At 36.9% G+C, this 21,934-nt stretch overlaps 1 protein-coding gene across 3 annotated transcripts in view; it reads right to left on the reverse strand.

Annotated features, from left to right (window-relative positions):
• Positions 1–993: 993 nt before the first annotated feature.
• Positions 994–21,934, reverse strand: part of LOC125103132 (butyrophilin subfamily 1 member A1-like) — a 119,490-nt gene continuing 98,549 nt past the window's right edge. For 2 of the 3 annotated variants that reach the window (XM_047734959.1, XM_047734962.1), the window contains 6 exons: positions 7,300–7,320; positions 4,113–4,130; positions 3,189–3,215; positions 2,700–2,726; positions 2,121–2,147; positions 994–1,945 (listed from right to left, as the gene is read on the reverse strand). In XM_047734959.1, coding sequence (XP_047590915.1) covers positions 1,380–1,945; positions 2,121–2,147; positions 2,700–2,726; positions 3,189–3,215; positions 4,113–4,130; positions 7,300–7,320 — 686 coding nt within the window. In that variant the 3' untranslated portion in view covers positions 994–1,379. The remainder of the gene's footprint in view (positions 1,946–2,120; positions 2,148–2,699; positions 2,727–3,188; positions 3,216–4,112; positions 4,131–7,299; positions 7,321–21,934) is intronic. The other variant, XM_047734960.1, reaches the window with a different exon arrangement.

Here is a 21,934-nt window from a genome sequence, read left to right on the forward strand (position 1 = left end):
GGGTATGTGTTGTAATGAGCACTGGGTATTATATAAGACTGATGAATCATAGGCCTATATCCCTGAAACAAATAATATATTATATTTTAATTAATTGAATGTAAATTTTGAAAAATTAAAAAAAAAAACAAAGTAAGAATACAGTCATACACTGAAATTAAGGGGGCACTAGACTTGGAAATTTAAAGAAGGTGGATTTTTTTTTTTTTTAATTTGGGACCATGCTTTGCATACAGCCCCACACAGGATTCAAACTCACACCCTTGAGATCAACATCTGAGCTGAAATCAAGCATCAGATACTAACTGAACCACACAGGTGTCCCAAAGAAGGTGGAATTACTAATGAAACTTACTGCAAAATAAGGAAATGCAAATGGCTGAAGAGACATGGGAGGATTATTGGAGAGTGCTGGTGTTCAAGTTCTCGTAGGTGATTATGCATGTATAGAGGAACCAATCTCCTCATATATCTGGAATGTTATAGCATATTAAGCTGCCAGTATGAGAAATGGATAATTAGATTGGTTCATATTTTGAGTTTTGGCAAGACAACATAACAGAAAGATAGTGATGTCAGGGATTTTCATTTATCAGTAAGAGAATGCTAGAAATTATTAACCATGTGACTAAATTAGGGAAGGTTAAGAAGTGAAGTCAGGAGAACTGATGCCTCAGAAAAGCTGAGGGACTTAAATGAGACTGACACACTGGAGGAGTGTGAGTACCTAAGTAATAAGCTACCGGACTTTATACTTCCTGTTCCATCTAAATAATCAGTTGTGGATGCCATCTGTTGCCATGTTTAAAGGGAGAGTGCATAAGTCGGGAATAGATTCAATCACAAATGACAAATATCCAATAAACAAATGGATTAAAGATAAAAGTTTATTTCTCACAGAAAAGAATTCTAAAGTTACATAATAGAGTAGTTCCATAAAGGTGCCCAAAAAACCCAAGTCTACTATAATTTCTCTGCCATGTATATTGTATTTCATAGTCGGAGATGTTCTTTCAGTTCCATTCACTATGACACATTCGGCCAGCAGAAAAGGTAAAGAAAAAAAATGAAGGATACAATTTCTCTTTTAGGACACATTCCAGGAATCACACAGAATAATTCAGTTTATAACACACTGGCCATCAACTAGTCACATGCAACAGGGGAAGCTAAGAAATCTAATGTTTATATGAGGCTGTCATAGGACAGGGTAATAGTATGAAAACATTATAATTAAGGAAGAAGGGAAAACTGATATGAGGAACAATCATCAGTTTTTGTCTCAGAGCATCATCTTAAGAATGACTTGTAAGAAGAAGGAAAAAATAATTTGCATCTCCTTAGGGGAGAATTATAATAATCAGTGAGGCCCAAAATAATCATTTCTCCTCTTCAGTTATGTTAATTACAGCACCATTCTCTTCTTCTATTGGACAGATGGTTAGGGAGCCTGCAGCAAAGGACCAAAGCCTGAAAAGTGGTCTTAGGGCACCATTAAATGTGTTGTTAGTAAAGGAGAAAATATGGGATCCATCTGTCATATTATAGAAAGATACATCTCCATCTTCATAATCCAGGAATATCCCCACACTATGGGGTGTTTCTCTTATAGTGAGACAGGTTTCTGGGGAGGTGAGGGCCCAGTACTCTCTATTATATAATCTGATGGCCCAGAAACCATACTGTGGAGACACATTGACCATCCCCTTCCTTGTTACATTATTGAGACAAATTCCCAGGTCCCAAGAAGGTGCATCCTTAACCTTAACCTCCCAGAAGGATCTCCCAGAGCTGATGTGCTGCTGACCCAACACGCAGGGGAGGGAGTCAAATCTCTGGGTGGAGCTGGATAGATCTTGATGACTTTTTTGCCAGGTCACTTGTCTCCTGTTTTCAGACAGGAGAAGGGAAGGATGGGCAGTGTCTTCATCCAGGGTCACATTTACTGTGGACAAGTAGACTATTATTTTTCTGGGAAGGACCAAGTAAGCTTGGACCAGAGGGTCCCCCATTCGGTGAAGGTTTCTTTTGCCCTGGGTAAATCTAACTCACCTCCACCAATCTTTCCCCAAGACTACCCCACAAGAAGCAGTGTCCCTCCTGCATCATCATAGACTTACCAGCCTGGAACTCTTCTTTCCTCCAATCTACAAGAAACAAGTGTACATGAGACCCTACCCTCTAAAATATAGCTGCCTTTCTCACCAGAATACCATGAGTATAAATTCCCTAGGATTAATTCAGGAATAATAGCAACCAAAGGAAATATTATTTTATATCCTCAAATATCTATTTATTTACCTTTTGCCAAATTGTGTTTGACTTGAAGATTTGACACATGCCGTGCTCTCTTTATATAATGTTCCCTCAGGATAAATTTCATTTAAGTATTTAGGATGTTGAGAGGAAACAGGGAATATGGTGAATCTGATCAAATTTTTGCTTTAGTTTTCTCAGATTTTTAGCAGACAATAAATGCTCTACCTATGTTCAACTGATGCTCAAAAGTAAAGAAACTACTAAAATTTAATATTTCCAACACATTATTATCTATTAAAATATTGAGTAATCTGCCAAGTTCATGGAATATATGCTTTGCAGTTGCTTTGATTTTTAGCACATTGTTTTATACACAGTAGGTATTGATTAAAAATATCTTTGATGCTAGGATTTTCTTCATCAGAGTTCATAGCACTCACCAGCATATAATTGTGCCTTCCTCCAGGCTGGAGAAAAAAAAAAAAAGGAAAACTTTTACCTGTTTTCTCTCATTGTCTTTTCCATTTCTCCCTATCTTTGTCCAATTTCTTCTGAAATTCTTGGATTTTCTGTTTTAATACTGTATTATTTTCATACTCTCTTTTTTCCCCAATATCATTTAAAAAAAAGATCACGAGTAGGGTAAGTAGAAATATAGAAGCAAGACAAAGTAGGAGACATGGAGGAGCAGGAAAGATAATATAAAATCAAGACAAGGTTGGAGGGGAGGAGGGAAAAAAATGCCAAATCACTTAAGGTTTGCTCTTCTGAGAGATTTTACTAAACCTTTTTAAATTTAAAAAGCTAATGCTACAAATATTTCTTTGCCAACCATAGACTTTTTTTTCTTCTGCATACTGTCTTACAACTTTAGGACAGGACCTGAGAGATGGTAGAATAGAGCTTTCTGAGAGACAAACATTACTCACCAGACTTGTATTGAGCTTTCCTCCTAGCTGAGAGAAAACACACAAACACTCATGTATGAGTCAGATCTTCTTAACATCATAAGGAAGATATAGTTTAAAGCATACATTTGCTAACATTTATGTCTGTTTATTGGTCAAGTAAAGCACATTTCAAAAGTAATAAAAGGAATCTCTAAAGTCCATTCCATGTAGAAATTTTACTGCAATTTGCAGAATACAGTCTCTATACGATACACTGTAGATTTAATATGAAGATTTAAATAATTCTTCCTATGTAATACTAAAAATAGCATAAGGATATCTTAGAAGATAGCCTTAGACTTTAGAGATAATAAGCTATGAAACTAATAAGCAATGAAGTTTGAGTGAAAAAAAAAGAATGTATAAAAGACCATAAAAGAAGAGCAACCTATTGAATTAATAAGTAAATGGATTTAAGTAAAAATGAAAGAGGAGTAATAACTATGGCTGGAAAGAGACAGTAAGCAGGCAAAGCATGCAAAAATACTTATATACCGTGGATCACTGGAAATTTGTCAAGAGAAGACTGTTATATATCAAGGTTACACTTGACATCAGTAGTACACAAAATGTATGAAAGGCAATCAAAAAGAGGAACTTCTGTCACTTGGCAGTTTTGGAGTCTGAGCCCATCCATTAAGAACTGGGGTAATATTATGTACAAAACGATGGGCACTTTGTCTTGGAAGATGTGTTGGAGAATTCAATTTAAAGGGCAGCTTTCTATTAAATGGAGAAGACCACTTCTCCTTAGCTTAATCCCCTCACCTCACCAAGCTTATAATGAGATTATGGCAATCATCTAGAAGATAGAACCCTGCGAATAAATCAAAGGAATGAAAAGGAATGACAAAAAATATTCCTAGGACATACATCAGTATAAAGAATGCCAGAAAAAGTTACCAATTTCCTGTTGAAATCCTGAAAAGTAAAAAGGAAAAAACTCATGTAAATGCCAGTAAACGTCAAGGAAAACCAACACAGAAAATGAAAATGAGTCAAAAACTTTCCATGCACAGAATATTGGTAAGATAAATGCAATCAGAAAACAACAACAACAACAAAACCCAAGAAATAGAAAGTGAAAAAATAGCAAGAAAGAAAATTTTTATCTTAGAAAAGTGAGAACAGAGTATGGATTTTAACAATTGAACAAAAGAAGAATGGTGAAGATGTGGAAAGAGATAATTAGAATTTCATCTACTGTATTCATCTTATAGTCAGTTTAAAGGATATAAGTAATTCAAGATTTAGACCAAAACATATATTTAATAAAATAATTTTCTAAAAGATGTTATCTTGTTAGTAGCTTATTGAGTAGATTAGTAATCTTGAAAATTTTTGTGACTATGTCAGACTAAATAAGATGTCTTTAGTGAAGACACATATGTATAAATCCTGAAATGATCTTTCTAGAAGATTTCACAGCCATTGACAAAAAAATGACACATATGAATAAATCCTGAAATGATCTTTCTAGAAGATTTCACAGCCATTAACAAAAAACTGACTCTGGGCCTGGGTATAATCATTTGCAATTCTGTTGATATCTAATTCTTTGTCTTTAATAAAATTTAATTTAGTTGTCAGTTGATAGGACTTTCCAAATTAACTTTAAAAATCTGTCCTCTTGGATTTTATCATTTACTTTAGAAGGTCAAAGAAGTAAGTGAGAAGGCTCTAACTAAAATCTTTCTATTCCTAGTAACTTACATATAAGTAGAGAATTTCTCAGAACATACATCTCTTAAAAACAAACAGAAAATAAAATTGGTATTGATTACTGACTAATGTATTTGGGTGAAATATAATTTTTATTACAATTTTTTATAAACATATAATGTATTATTAGCCCCAGGGGTACAGGTCTGTGAATCGCCAAGTTTACACACTTCACAGCACTCACCATAGCACATACCTTCCCCAATGTCCATAACCCCACCACCCTCTCCCGACCAGGAAATATAATTTTTAAAATGAGTTATGGAGGAAAACAACTGCTATGATTGTATAAGTAAAATATTAGAAGAGTGTGCTTTAAACACTCTTATCTTTTCCCTAAAATGTGGCTCTGTGCTTTTTAAAGTTTCTTAGAAAACATTCATGGAAATTTCAAAAGGTTAGCTCATTTATTAAGTTAACATTTTGTAGAAAGCAGTATTTGAGGGACACCTGTGGGGCTCTGTCAGTTAAGCGCCTGCCTTCGGCTCAGGTCATGATCTCAAGGTCCTGGGATAGTGCCCTGCATAGGGCTCCTTGCTCAGTAGGGCTATGGCTACTTTAAATGCATTTGTCAAATTGCAATATTGCAGTAGCTACGTTGTATAAATTTACCATACATACTGTACAAGGGAATACTGAAATATTGCTCACTTAAATAATGAAAGGTCAGATTTCAGGTTGCTTCTATTCATATTTTTCTTCACTGATTAATTCATAATCTTTTTTTATTTGAGTTCTATGTTAACTCATGCCTGCATGAAGATTATCTTAAATGAACAGGGTGTGAAATCCAGGACAGGGAAATGAATAGGGTTCTCGGAGAAATATTCTGTGTCTTACCAGAGTTATACTGTGCCTTCTTCCTATCTGAGATAAAATATATAGAAATGTGTATATGAGAGAGCTTTTCTTTTTCCACTTTTTATTTTATTATGTAAGTCACCATACAGTACCTCATGAGACAGGTTTTCTAAACATTAGAAAGAAGGTACAACCAAAGTCCTACACCTGCTAATGATTGTTTTTTTGATAACTGACCAAGTCATGTCCATTCCATAATTAAGGAATTACATCTCTGAAATCCATTCCATTGATATCTCATTGAATACCATGGGATATGTAGGGATGTGAAGATTTAAATAATTCTTTTGGTGAGGTAATAAAGTCAGTGTAGAAAAAACTTAGAACATAGCCTTGGACTCCAGAGAATTAGTATCAATGAGATAAATTGAATGAAAAATGTATATATGGGACATATGGGTGGTTCATCAGTTAAGTGTCCAGTTCTTGATTTTGGAAGTCACAATGTCAGGGTCCTGGGATTGAGCCCCACATCAGGCCCCATGCTCAGTGGGGGATCTGTTAGGATGCTCTCATCCTCTCCCTCTGCCCCTTGCTCCTCTCTCTCTCTGATGAATAAACAAATCTTTTAAAAAATATTGGAGGGGAGACAAACCATGAGAGATTGTGGAATCCAAGAAACAAATAGTGTTTTAGAGGGAGGAGGGTAGGTGATGGGTGCCTGGTGGTTGTTATTAAGGAGAGCACGTATTACATGGAGCACTGGGTGTTATATGTAAACAATGAATCTTGGAACACTACAACAAAAACTAATGATTTATTGTATGGCAACTAACATAACACAATTAAGAAATAATTAATAAATAAAATACTTAAAATATTTATTCAACAATTTGTTGAAATACTAATTGAATAGATAAAACTGCAAATGAAAGAAGAGTAATAAGTGTGGTTGGAAGGAGAAAATAACCAGTCATAATCATGCAAAGAATATTTATATAGGTTTGATCACTTGAGAAAATGGTCAAGGGAAGTTGAACAGCAAGGCTCAAGATTATACTTGTTCAGAGTGTTTAAGAGGCCAATAGATGAAAAAACTTAATTCAGAAACTTTGGAATCTGATTCCTTACCTTCAGATTTAAGATATTTTCCTGTTCATAGTAAAGGACACTCCTAGTCAAAGAACATGTTGGAAAACCCAAGTGAAAGGATATTTTCTGGAACATATCTTGCATGGAAACAAGCACATTCTTCCTACCTAATCCTCTGCATCTCACCAATCTTAAAATGAAACTATGAAAAGCATCTTGAAGACAGAAGATGTTGAAGAATATATGGCAAATAAAAGCAAGGAAATGAAAACCTTGAGAAGACTGAATGAGAATGGACAATGGGAGAATCTCAGGAAACAAAACAAAGTGGATAGAATAATTAGACATTCAAGAAAACAAAGGACAAAGATAGGGGTGGGTAGTGAGTTAAAGAATCAGGAAATGACAAGAACAAAATCATCTCTATGCAGTGCATCACCAAAGGAATGTGAATCTGAAAAAAAAAAAAAATTACCATTTTCTTCCTGATGGTCTTCTGAAAAAGAAATGGAGAACACTTTGTAAATTTAAAGAGAAATACCCAGTAGTGCAATTGCAGGGTCATAGGGTAGCTCTATTTTTAATTTCTTAAGGAATCCCCACACTGTTTTCCAAAGTGGCTGCACAGACTTGTATTATAAATATGGAAAAGTAAGATGAATTGAAAATTTCACGCAACGTAAATTGGTAGGATGAATATAATGAAATAAATGTAAGCAGAAAACACACAAAAATGAAAAATTGGGAAAAGAGTACATGCTTATCCTCAGAAAGGGATAAAAATGAGTTAATTTTCTCAAATGACTATATGATAAGCAAATGTTGAAGAAGTGTCAGAAAGACTACCTAGAATATCATCCCACACATATTTCCTTTTAGATGGCTTTAGGTATTTAAGGAATTCAAGGTTTGGAACAAAAAGCATATTGATAAAATAATTTTACAAAATATTTTTCTGGTAGTGGTTTTTAAAAATTATTTTCTAAATTATGCCAATTATTTTTACAAGTACATGATTAAGCAAGTTGTCTTTAAGTGAATACACAACTTGTATAAGTAGTAATCAATTTGTAAATCTTGAGAAAGTCTTTTTTGTAGAGGTTAAAATCATTGAGAAAATGAATGGATATAACGTGTGGACACAGATCTTTCTGCAAGTCTGATGGTTTCTAATTCTTTGAGTTTAAGAAATGTGCTATAACTTAATTGTCAATATATAGAGCTTTTAAAAACTAGCTTTGGTAAACACTAAGATTTTTAATGTTTAACTCAGAAGAAATTCAAAGAATTGAGTGATGTTGCTCTAACCCACTTTTCCCATTCTCACTAACATGTATATAAGGATGCACTTGCTAAGCACCTGTGTCTCTTATAAGCAAAGAAGAAAATAAGAGGATTAAAATTGATGCTGAAATTAATTGGGGGGAAAATATTTGGTAATGGTAATATAGGAATTCTATAAATATCCTGAGTGCTATAGAAGTGCACCTTCATGTATTTTTAAATTGAACGTGGTGTATATAAAATGCAACCATGAATGTTGGGAAAGGCACTCTCATGTGCATAATCCCTCAGCCTCCACTCTGTTTTTGGTGTTAATCACTCTGCCTGACTCTTTCCTCCTATTTTCTTGCATTGTTTAGATCCTCATTACACCTATTAGTCCTCATTTCTATCTCCCAAATTTTAGATATTCTTCAATTATATGCCTTCTGGTCTAATTTTCCTCCTATGAAAAATGAGGTTTTATCAGCTCTATTCATTGCTGGAAAGAGAGTTTAATTATTTCTAAACTAAATGACTTAAAAGGAAGGAAAATAAAGCATGACATGATTTGAATTAGGTTTAAAACTAATGACCTAATCCTACCTTAAGGTGGCACTTATACATCTGCCAAACAAAAATACTGCCACTCACACACACATTATTAATAAAATTTATCTGGAAGAAGTGATTAGCTTACATAAACCAAAGGACATAAAAAGTTGTGGAAATAATAATGAGGGAAGTTGAAATATAAAATAAGACTGCAAACTTCATTGGAAAGATAAAATAATGAGGCAATATCGTAGGAAAATACATGTATCTCTGTGTTGACAAAGATGATGGAGAGTTCAAGACAAATGTACAAGAAGCAGATAAAGACATAACAGAAATAGTAAGTCAATTAAATTTGCTTTTTACCTACTTATCTAAAAACGGAGGAGGAACCAACTCATGAAGAAAGACTAATATTAGGAAGGGAGGAGGGAAAAACTTGAAACACTTCTATGGCTTTCTTCTCGTGCAAACTGACTTACATTTTTGAGAACTGGAAACATTAAGCTTCAAAGGCATCTTTACCAACAATAGGTAATTTTAGTCTATTGCTTAAACTTGTGTAAAAGGTACATTTAACATTTAAGAAAAAAAAAAAAAAAGAAAACACTTAACAAAATGAGACCCAGAAAGTGGAATAAGGCTTTCTCTGAGATAGCCAATGTCAAATTATTCATCTTGCATTGGCCTTCTACCATTTTGAAAATAAAGCATAACATATATACAAGAGATAAGTTCTCCAAAAATGATAAATAAGGGTGCAGTATTGACACTCAACCACTAGTAATTGTTCCTTTAGCATTTCTCATAACATGTTTGCTACATAAATTGAAGTAATGTTTTCTTATATTCTAATCCCTGTGAGAACATAAGTAAAATTGAAAAAAAAAATCATCTAGCTAAGATGGATTATTAAACTTTATGACTATTTTAGGGTCTTACAAGAGAACTTTATAATAACATCTTGGACAATAGCTTCTGTCACTAACATTAAAAAAAATCAGATTGAGAAATATCCATGAAATTTCCTTGAGAAATAAAACCTATGTACAAATATTCAAAAAGAAGACCACTTTGCAAAATTAATCATTGGTTGAATTAAAATCTAAAGAAATAGTGTAACTACAATGGCTGGAAAAAAAAAAACACAGGCAAAATTGTCTAAAAGTACTTACATACAAAAGAACACTTGACTAATGATTAATGGCAAAAGAAGAGTGAGCCTCAGTCTCACACTTGACCAATGAATAACATTGGAACTTACAGGTTTTTTTTTCCTTTTATTTTCATTTTAATATTTTAGTCACCATGCAGTACCTCATTAGTTTTTAATGTAGTGTTCCATGATTTTTTGTTTGCATATAACACCCAGTACTCCATGCAATACATGCCCTCCTTAATACCCATCACTGGGCTTAACCATCCCCCATTCCCTTGCCCTCTCAAACCCTCAGTTTGTTTCCTGGAGTCCATAGTCTCTCATGGTTCATTTCTGCCCTTTCCCCCCCTGTCCATTAGTCCCTTCCTTCTCCTAATGCCCTCTATGCTATTCCTTATGTTCCACAAATAAGTGGAATCATATATTGTTTTTCTCTGCTTGACTCATTTCACTTAGCAAAATCTCCTCCAGTCCCATCCATGTTGGTGCAAAAGCTGGTGAATCATCCTTTCCAATGCCTGAGTAATATTCCATTGTGTATAGGGAACACATCGTTATCCATTCGTCTGTTGAAAGGTATCTCAGCTCTTTCCACATTTTGGCTATTGTGGACATTACTGCTATGAACATTGGGGTGCATATGGCCCTTCTTTTCACTACATCTGTATCTTTGGGGTAAATACCCAGTACTGTAATTGTTGGGTCATAGAGTAGCTCTACTTTTAATTTTTTGAGGAACCTCCACAATGTTTTCCAAAGTGGCTACACCAATTTTCATTCCTAGCAACAATGTAAGAGGGTTCCTTTTATCTACAACTTCTCTAAAATTTGTTGTTTCTTGCCTTGTCTGTTTTTGCCATTCTAACTGGTGTAAGGTGGTATCTCAATGTGGTTTTGATTTGAAAATCCCTGATGGCTAATGATGATGAACACTTTTTCATGTGTCTGTTAGCCATTTGTATGTCATCATTGGGGAAGTGTCTGTTCTTGTCTTCTGCTCATTTTTTGACTTGATTATCTGTTTCTAGGGTGTTGAGTTTGAGAAGTTCATTATGGATCTTAGATAATAGGCTTTTGTCTGTAGTGTCATTTGTGAATATCTTCTCCCATTCCGTGGGTTTCTCTTCGTTTTGTTGACTGTTTCCTTTGCTGTGCAGAAGCTTTTAATCTTGGTGAAGTCCCAAAAGTCCATTTTCACCTTTGTTTCCCTTGCCTTTGGAGACGTATCTTGAAAGAAGTTGCTGGAATCAATGTCAAAGAGGTTACTGCCTATGTTCTCTCCTAGGATTTTGATGGATTCCTGTTTCACATTGGGGTCTTTCATCCATTTTGAGTTTATCTTTTTGTATGGCGAAAGAGAATGGTCAAGTTTCATACTTCTATACATAGCTGTCCAATTTCCCCAGCACTGTTTATTGAAGAGACTGCCTTTTTTCCACTGGATATTTTTTTCCTGCTTTATTGAAGATTACTTGACAATAGAATTGAGGGTCCATATCTGGGCTCTCTATTCTGTTATTTTTGTCTGTGTCTGTTTTTGGCCAGTACCATGTTGTCTTGGTGATCACAGCTGTGTAATAAACATTAAATCAGGCATGTGATGCCCCCAGCTTTTTTTTCAACATTTCCTTGGCAATTCAGTGTTTTCTGGTTCCATACAAATTTTAGGATAGTTTGTTCCAGCACTTTGAAAATTACAATGGGGGGCACCTGGGTGGCTCAGTAGGTTAAAGCCTCTGTCTTCGGCTCAGGTCATGATCCCAGGGTCCTGGGATTAAGCCCTGCATCGGGCTCTCTTCTCGGTGGGGAGCCTGCTTCCTCCAATCTCTCTCTCTGCCTACTCATGATTTCTGTCTGTCAAATAAATAAATAAAAATCTTAAAAAAAAAAGAAAGAAAATGACTATGGTATTTTGATCAGGATGGCTTTGAAAGTATAGATTGCTCTGGGCAGCATAAACATTTTGACAATGTTTATTCTTCTGGTCCATGAGCATGGAATATTTCTCCATCTTCTTGTGTCTTCAATTTCTTTCATGAGTGTTCTGTAGTTCCTAGAGTATAGTTCCTTTGCCTCTTTGGTTAGGTTTATTCCAAGGTATCTTATGGTTTTTGGTGCTATTGGAAATGGAATTGATTCTCAAATTTCTCTTTCTACAGTTATATTGTTAATGTACAAGAGGGCAACAGATTTCTGTGCATTGATTTTGTATCCTGCCACATTAGTGAATTGCTGCATGAGTTCTAGTAATTTGGGGGTGGAGTCTTTGGGGTTTTCCACATAAAGTATCATGTCATCTGTGCGGACAAAGAGTTTGACTTCTTCTTTGCCAGTTTGAATACATTTTATTTCTTTTTGGTGTCTGATTGCTGTTGCTAGGAATTCTAGTAGTATGTTGAACAATAGTGGCAAGACTGGGCATCTTTGTTGTGTTCCTCATCTCAAAGGGAAAGCTGTCAGATTTTCCCCATTGAGAATGATATTCACTCTGCGTTTTTCACAGATGGATTTTATGAAGCTGAGGCATGTTCCCTCTATCCCTATGCTATGAAGAGTTTTAATCTGGAAAGGATGCTGTATTTTTGTCAAATGCTTTTTCTACATCAATTGAGAGGACCATGTGGTTCTTCTCTCTCCTCTTAAATTTTGTTCTATCACATTGATTAATTTCCCATTGTGAACCACCTTTGTATCCAGGGATAGATACACCTGGTCATGATGGATAATCTTTTTAGTGTACTATTGGATCCTCTTAGCTAGGATCTTGTTGAGAATCTTCATATCCATATTCATCAAGGATATTGATCTGAAATTCTCATTTTTATTGGGGCCTTTGCCTGGTTTTGGGATCAAGGTAATGCTGGCCTCATAGAGTGAGTCTGGAAGTAAGTGTGCACCCCCAGCGACCCTCTCAGTGGTTGACCAAGGTCCCTGCTTTTCTCTACACCCCCTTGCCACCAAAACCAAGAGTGATACTTGTCTGGGTGAACCCAGCCCTGGTGGCTGCCATTCCTGGGACTGCCGACTCAAGTCTACACTGGCTCCTCTCAGGTGTGGGCTGGTGGTGACTGTACCCATTGGGGACCATGGGCTTAGGTCCATGCCTGTGTCCCTGGTCCTAGCAATTGTCCTTTAAGCCCCTTTGTTCTGTGTTTGCTGTTATCAGTCCCTTTCTGTCTCACAGCCAAGGTACACAGGGCACTTTTGTATTGGGTATTACTTTCCAATGGCTCGCTTTTGGTGCCTCCTTCCCCCTTATGTTTATCCTCTGATATCTTCCCGCACAAGCCCAACTCTGTCTTTTGTAACTCTCAACTGATGATCCTCTGCCCCCATAGAGATCCAGGCATGTATAATTTTACATCTCAGACTGGTTTCATGGATGTTCAGAGTACTCTGGTAGGTATCCAGCTCAATTCAGGGGACCAATTGAAATAGAGTCCCCTCCTTCTCTGCCATCTCCCCCTCTTCCCAGAATTTACATCTGTTTGAAAGACAAATGATAAAGGATTAACTCAGTGACTTTGGAGTGCTCTCCCATGTCTTAAAGATTGAGATAATATCATGTATATAGTAATGGGAACCCTTCCCTGGAATACATGATATGGCACTTAAGTAAAGACTTGTCAATAAATGTAATTGAGTGGAAACCATGTGCTTGTTAACTAATTTCCTTTATTTTATCAACTTCATAATTTTACACTGGCACTGGCAAGGCATACGATGAAGAAAAGAAATATGGGAAAGATGGAAAACAGGAGTGAAGGAAACAATATGGGAAAAGTGCAGAAACCAAATAACGGGGAGGGAGAGGAGACATTCAAAAGGGAGAGCCAAGGGATGCATGCAAGTGAAGAGGCAGGAAATGTCAGTGGTGACAGGCATCATAGTGCAGAACTAAAGTGTCATCAGAATATTACAATTCCTTTTTTGAGGTTCTTCTGATAAACAAATCAAAAACATTAATGTGATATTAATGTAAATGTCAAAGTAAATATAAATGAAGAAAATTAAAATTTGTTTAAAAAATAAGAGTGTGGGGGCACCCAGGTGGCTCAGTGGGTTAAAGCCTCTGCCTTCAGCCTGGGTCATGATCTCAGAGTCCTGGGATCGAGCCCTGCATCAGGCTTTCTGCTCTGTGGGGTGCCTGCTTCCTCCTCTCTCTGCCTGTTTCTCTGCCTACTTGTGATTTCTGTCAAATAATGAATAAAATCTTAAAAAAAATAATGAGTGTGCTTGAGTGTTTGGGTGGCTCAGTTGGTTAACTGTCTGCCTTCAAAAAAAAAAAACAAAGTGTCTGCCTTCAGCTCAGGTCAGGATCCTGCAGTCCCAGGATCGAGCCTCCAAATCTGGCTCCTTGCTCAGTGGGGAGTCTGACTCTCCCTCTCCCTCTGCCCTTCCCCCCTTTCCTTCTCTCTCTGTCTCTGTCTCTCTCAAATAAATAAATGAAATATTTTTTAAAAATAAAAAACAATGTAAAGTTAAAACTAACAAGATGCTGCACACAGGCACACATGCACACGCACGTGCACGCACACACACACACACACACACACACACATTCACTCACATCCCAGTGGTAGCAGGAGAACTCATTTTGATTTACATAATGCTCTCCAGAAAATATAAAAGGAAATGGAAAGAGTGATGATTTTACTGAATTAGAGAATAAATGAGAAATGTTATTTTTGGTGGTTACATTTTATGAATATCTTCTTAAAATGTTCTCACACTTTCTTACCCTAATAGGTTCTTTAACTCTTTTTAATCTACCTCTATCTTTATATATCACACATGCACACACACATATATAGAGATGTTCTTTTTCTCTCTCTCTCCAGATGTGTGTGTGTATACACAAAAATATGTCACCAATTACATGCTTATATATATGCTATACATATATATGTAACACACAGTTTTATACACACACACACACACACACACACACACAGATACATAGCAACAAGTAGTACTCATTTGCCAACACTTTGTATGTGATTTTGGAATTCATCACAAAAAGTTAGAAAGTGAATAATTCCAATGATGCATACAATTCTTTTCTCAGCTCTGGTCATGTTCACTTTCTTACTTCAGAAAATATTGCAAGAGTATCCAATTGGTTTGTCAGTTAATTCCTCACAATTAATTATTTGATTAAAAAATCACTAAAGAATTTAAGAATTTTGAGTATTTAATTGGAAAAAAATGTTTAAAGGTAAAATATTGTCATAATTTTGTTCTTCTTTCTTCTCTTCCAAGCTTTGCCTTCATCACATGATGATGACTGCTATTATAATATTGAAGTAAAGTAGTGAGAAGAAGAAAATAAGAATGAAAGTTGAGAGGAAATAAATGAGAGTGAAGGAAGAAAAAGAAGGGAGTAAATTGAAGAAGCAGAGGTATTTGTAAAATGGGTCTGTTGTTTGCACTCTGGAAGAAGCCATCTACATTATGGAGATATAGGAAAAACAAAAGGCAGGGTGAAATAATAATGATGAGAATTTCAGTGCCCCACTTTCATCAATGAATACATCATCCAGACATAAAGTAAATAAGGAAATGCTGGATTTGAACTACATTTTATATCAAATGGACATAACAGACATATACAGATCATGCCATTCAACAGTACCAAAATGGACATTTTTCTCAGGTGCACAAAAGGTGTTCTCCAGGATAGATCATATTTTAGTTACAAATAAAGTCTTGACAAATTTATGAAAATTGGTATCATATCAAGTATATAATTTTTTTTGTCACAGTGATATGAAACTACAGGTCAGTAACTGGAGGAAAGGTGATAGAGTCACAAATACAATGAGATTAAACAAAGTGTTCTGAAAACCCAATTTGTCAAAGAAGTAAACAAAAAGGAAATAAAAAATGTCTTGAGATATATGAAAATGGAATCATAACATACAGAAACATAAGGGAAATGGCAAAACAGTTATAAGAGGGAAATTTATAGTGATCAATCCTACACTAAGAAAGAAGAAAGATCCTAAATAAACAACCTAACTTGAAACCTCAAGGCTTACTACCCCAAAGTTAATAAAGGAAAGAAATAATAAAGATTTTATAAATGTAATAAAAGCTAGAAAAACAATGGAAAAGATCAAAGAAACTAAAAGTTGAAAGTTGGAAGATAAACAAAACTGACACATCTTATTTACATTACTTTAGAAAAATTGGGGAAGATTTCAATGAAATAAATTGAAAAAGACATTACAACTGATAAAGCAAACAATCAATAGACTAAAAACTAACTTTTTCTCCACATTCTCGCCAACAGTTGTTGTCTTGTGTTGGTGGAATTATCAATTGGTACAGCCTTATTAAAAAAAAAAAAAAGTAGAGAAGATCTTCAAAAAATTTAAACTAAGAGCCAGGGAAGATGACATAGGAGGTCCCTGACCTCATCTCTTTCCATGACACACCCAGGTAACATCTATATCTATGCAACTCTGAGAATGACCCAGAAATAGGCAGAACAGATATTTCACAGCTAACTGTAGAGACAAGGCAGATCTGGAAAAGTAGCAAAGTGGTAGAGAGATCTGGTTAGGAACCAAATCCCCAGCCTGACTAACCAAAAACTAAAGGCACAACATAATCACAGAAAACTGAGATCAGACCCCACACTGGGCTCCCATGTCCCTGGGACATGCACTGGTAAGATGAGTCCCTATAACATCTGGCTTTGAAAACCAGCAGAATTTAACTCCTGGGGGTTTAAAAATCATCAGGCTTGGGGCGCCTGGGTGGCTCAGTGGGCTGGGGCCTTTGCCTTCAGCTCAAGTCATGATCCCAGAGTCCTGGGATTGAGCCCTACGTCAGGCTCTCTGCTTGGCAGGGAGCCTGGTTCCCCCTCCCTCTCTGCCTGCTTCTCTGCCTACTTGTGATCTGTCTGTCATATAAGTAAATAAAATCTTAAAAAAAATTATCAAGCTTAACCCTGGGAGAGCTGGAGGCCAATAGGAAACCAAGTTACTACCCTCAAAGAGCAAGCATACTAAATAAATCAGCAAGAAACACAGCAATTAAGATATCTGAGATATATCTGAAGGAGATTTATTGACTAAACTCATAACGTGTTCTGGAGGGATAGGGATCTCCAGAAGATTTTTCAGGAAACAAAAGGACATGTGAGGGTTATTTCTCATCCCCTTCCCCAACCTAGATAATCAAAGCACTTGTGGAAGCCCTGTTAACACTATCTGCCTTGCTAGCACCACAAGCCTCACCCTGGCATCACATGCAGACACATCCCTTCCAAATCACCCATTTGGCAGGCATCCCTCTAACGCATCTAGTGCCCGGCAACACCAAGCCAGCAGCCTCAGTGAGGACCACCTCCCCTACAAATAACTCTTGCCCTGTGGAAGAGAGGAGATAAGCTTGCACATGAGCACACCCAGTTCTTGAAGTCAAGCCTCTTAGCTGGCCATGCAGGGAGAGAGGTAAAGTGCAAATAGGTACACCCAGCTACTCCAGCCACACCCACCAACATCACACAGCAGACTAAGCAACTACTTTCAACTGTCCATGGATCAAATTCTACCCAGCGCACCCACAAAGAGGGTCATTGCAACCAGCTGGGCAATGGTTGTCAGCTGAAACAGGAGGATACATGTAGCCTACACAGGGAATAACCCTGGAATGCCTAGTTCTGGTGACCAAGAGGGGTTAGTCTTTAGGGCACCACAGGAATTTCTGTACACAAGATTACTAGTCTCAAGACCTGTAGACATACCTGTCCTTCCTAATACATCGAAACAAGCACAGAGAATTAGGCAAAATGAGGAGACAGAGGATTATGTCCCAAATCAAAGTATAAGACAAAATCACAATAAATTAGTTAAATAAAACTAAGATAAGCTATATGCCTGATAAAGAATTCAACATAATGGTCATATAAAACTCACTGGACTTGAGAAAAGAGTGGATAAACTCAGTGAGAACTTCAACAAAGATATAAAAAAGAACCAATCAAAGCTGAAGAATTCAATAACCAAATAAAAATACACTAGATAGAAGCAACAGTGGAGTAGAGGATGCGGAAGAACAGATCAGCAATCTGGAATACAAGGTAATAGAAAGCAACAAAACTGAAGGAAAAAAAGGATAAAAAAATGAGAAAAGTTTCAGGGAACTGTATGACATCATCAAGCATATCATTACATTTTTTACATTTTTATAGGGATTTCAGGAGAAAGAAAGGGGAAGAGAAGTTATCTAAAAGCATAATGGCTAAGAACTTCTTTAATCTGGGGAAGGATCAGACATCCAGGCCCAGGAAGCACAGCAGCCTCTGAGCAAGAGGAATCCAAACATGTTCACAAAAAGAAACATAACAATGAAAATGGCAGAAATATGCCTTTATAATAAGGCAGACTTTTAAAATCTGCAAAGGAAAAGAAAGCAGTTTCATACAAGGGAAACCCCATAAAGCTATAAGCTAATTAAAAAACAAAAACAAAAATAAAAACAAAACTAATAGGCCAGGACTATTGAAAGGAAAAAAAAATTCTCCCCAGGACTGCTATCATTCAGAATAGAAGGAAAGTTAAAGAGTTTCTTGGAGTTTTTGTTAACAAACAAAAGTTAAAGGATTATATAATGACTAATCAACCTTACAAGAAATGTTTAGGGGACACTTTAAGTGGAAAAGGGCATAATTAGAAGTAAACAAAAATATTTTAAAAAGAGGAGGAGTTGAAATGATGGGAGAGTAGGACTCTAAGCTTGTTTCATCCCTTGAACATAGCTATGGAAGTATCAAATCATGCTGAACACGAAATCGGTCTGAAGACTGAGAGAACAAACTGCACATCTAGAAGTAGAAAAATGGCCACACTTTGGAAGGTAGGAGCTGCAGAGGGTTGATTTGGGGGAGAAAAAAATTGCAGGTGTTGTAAGGGGAAAGGTCCCTGATCTTGGAGAGGAGAGAGAAAGACTGTGAAGGCAGTGTACAGAGCATTGCCCAAAACCATTGATTGGGAAAAGGAGAGGGACTGACTACTGTAAGTTTTTATAAGAAGTGGAGCTCCACGTCTGGAGTTTTTAAAATCTGGGCCATCATTAGGATCATTCCTGGTGGACTTACTGGTGCTCCTAACAGGAAGGCAGGCTGGGGTGCAGGAATAGGTAATATGGTCTGAAGATCCCCTAGTTAGTACAGCAAGAAACCGTTCTAATTATTCGAGTGCATTTAGGAATGGTGGCATAGCCTTTCAAGAGACAAATTGTTGGCAGGTGCCAACATGCTGCCCTGGTTGCCAGCATAAGAACTGAGACACCAGCTGTGGGTACCAAACCATAGTGTCAGCTTTCTGTTATGTTTTACCATAAAGTCTGAAAAACTGCATACTCCCTAGACTGCCTTTCTGGGACAAACCACTATCTACCACATTGCAGCAAGGCCCTCCCCCAGAGGATGATTGCAGGTCCATGTTGCACCAGGTCCCTAAAATTTGGAGTTTTGAAACTCAGCTGCACTACTGAGATAAAGCAGAGGAGTAGTGTACTGCCCACTAGGCAGACAGCCTGGACTCAGAGAGGATGAAGTCAGGGATCTAAAGGAAGCTAGTGACAAAGGAGGGGAGATGGTCTGCTCTTTGCTGAGGGCTTCCTGAAGAGTGGCAGGTGCAAAGTATCTGCTATGGGGATAAGAGACTGTAGTGATGTCATTTCCTCCCAGACCATCAGCACTGAACAATCTCAATGAGCAACACAGCATTCCCAGTGAAAGCTGGAGCTGCCTACACCAAGCCCCACCCTCCTACACCCTTCAGGTTTATCTCCACTAGTGCATGTTTGCCTGAGAATTAGCACAGCAAGCCTCTCCCACAGAAGACCAGCACAAACCCCACACATGCACCAAGTCTACTAATCATAGCCTGTGCAAGGCTTCAGCTGTAGGGGAAAGAGAATGTAGCTCCTTTTAACAAACAGAACAAAAATACCTAGTTAAAACTTGCCACACAGAGGAAAAGATCCAAACAACCCCCATGGCAGGCAAGGAGAAACTCTGCATCAGACTGAACTCAGGGAAACAGGAACCAAAACACAATACCAGAGTGTGTATTCTGAAGTACCTCCTGATGCACTAGGCTCAAGATAGTATCGCTTCTCTTAATATAGCCATTACTCTCAGGAGTAAGAATATAACTGACTTTCCTAATAATCACACACACACACACACACACACACACACACACACACACACAGCAGTAACTTACACAAAATGACATGATGGAGGAATTCATGTCAAAAGAAAGAATAGGAAGAAGTCATGGCCAGGGATATAATCAAAATTCATATATGTAAGATGCCTGAAGCAGAATTTAAAACAACAATCATAAGGATACTAGCTGGATTTGAAAAGCATAGAAGAAATTAAGAATCCCTTACTGCAGAGGTAAAAGAACTAAACACTTGTCAGGCCAAAATAAAAAATGATATAGCTCAGATGCAAAACTGACCAGATGCAACAACAAGGATAGATGACACAGGAAAATAAATCAGAGCTATAGATGATCAAAATATAGAAAATAATGAGGCTAAAATGAAGAGGGCAAGAAACTTATTGGATCATGAATGTATACTTAAGAACCTCAGTGACTCCTTAACACATAATAATAGTCATATCATAGGTATCCCAAAGAAGAGTGGGGAAAAGAGACAGAATTTTTTTTTAAATATTTTATTTATTTATTTGAGAGAGAGAGAGAGAGACAGAGAGAGAGAGCATGAGCGAGGAGAAGGTCAGAGGGAGAAGCAGACTCCCCGTGGAGCTGGGAGCCTGATGTGGGACTCAATCCCGGGACTCCAGGATCATGACCTGAGCTGAAGGCAGTCGCTTAACCAACTGAGCCACCCAGGCGCCCAAAGAGACAGAATTTTAATTTGAGTAGATTATAACTGAAAACTTCTCTAATCTGCGGAAAGAAATATACATCAAAATCCAAACAGCATGGAGAACTCCCATCAAATTCAACAAATGCTGGCCTACACCAAGACACATAGTGAAATTTACAGACACACAAGAAAATAATCCTGAAAGAAGCAAGGAGGGGAAAATGCCCTTAAGCTACAAGGTAAGATAAATCACAGTTGCAGGAGATCTGTCCACAGAAATTTGACAGGCCAGAAGAAAGTAGCATGATATATTCAAAGTGCTCAATGGGAAAAAATAAGCAACCAAGAATTCTTTATCCAGCAAGGCTGTCATTCAGATTGGAAGGAGAGACAATTTCCCAGACAAGCAAAAACTAAAGTAGTTCTTGACCACTACACAACCCAGCAAGAGATATTGAAGGGGACTCTTTGAGTGGAAATAAACAAACAAACAAACAAAAACAAAACAACGACAACAACAACAATAACAACAACAACATCAACAACAAAGGGAAAAAGACTAGAAAGGAACAGAGAACATCACCCAAAACACCAACATTAAAGATAACACAATGGCACCAAATTCATATCTACCAGTAATCAGTCTAAGTGGAAATGGACCAAATGTTCTGATCAAAAGGCATAGGATATCATAATGGATAAACACACACACACACACACACACACACACACACACACACAAGACCTGTCTATGTGCTGCCTACAAGAAACTTATTTTAAGACCAAAAGACACTGGCATATTGAAAGTGAGGGGAACAAGAACCATCAATCATGCTAATGGATGTTAAAAGAAAATTGAAGTAGCCAAACTTATATCACACAAACTGGATTTCAAACCAAAGACTGTGACATGAGATGAAGAAAGGGTCTATCAATTGAGAAGATAGACAGTTATAAATGTTTATGCCCCCAAATTGGAAGCACCCAGATATATAAATGGATTTATAACAAACATAAAGAAACACAATGATAATAATACCATAATAGTAGGAGACTTGAACACCCTACTTACAATGATGGACAGATTATATCAGCAGAAAATCAACAAGTGGCTTTGAATGACACACTGGACCAGATGGACCAAAGAGATACATTCAGAACATTTCATCCTAAAGCAGCAGAATACATGTTCTTTTGAGTGCACATGGAACATTCTCTGGGTAGATCACATACTAGGTCATCAATCAGCCCTCCATAAGTACAAAAAGAC

The sequence above is a fragment of the Lutra lutra genome, chromosome 6, assembly GCF_902655055.1.
Source record: "Lutra lutra chromosome 6, mLutLut1.2, whole genome shotgun sequence".
NCBI lineage: Eukaryota > Metazoa > Chordata > Mammalia > Carnivora > Mustelidae > Lutra > Lutra lutra.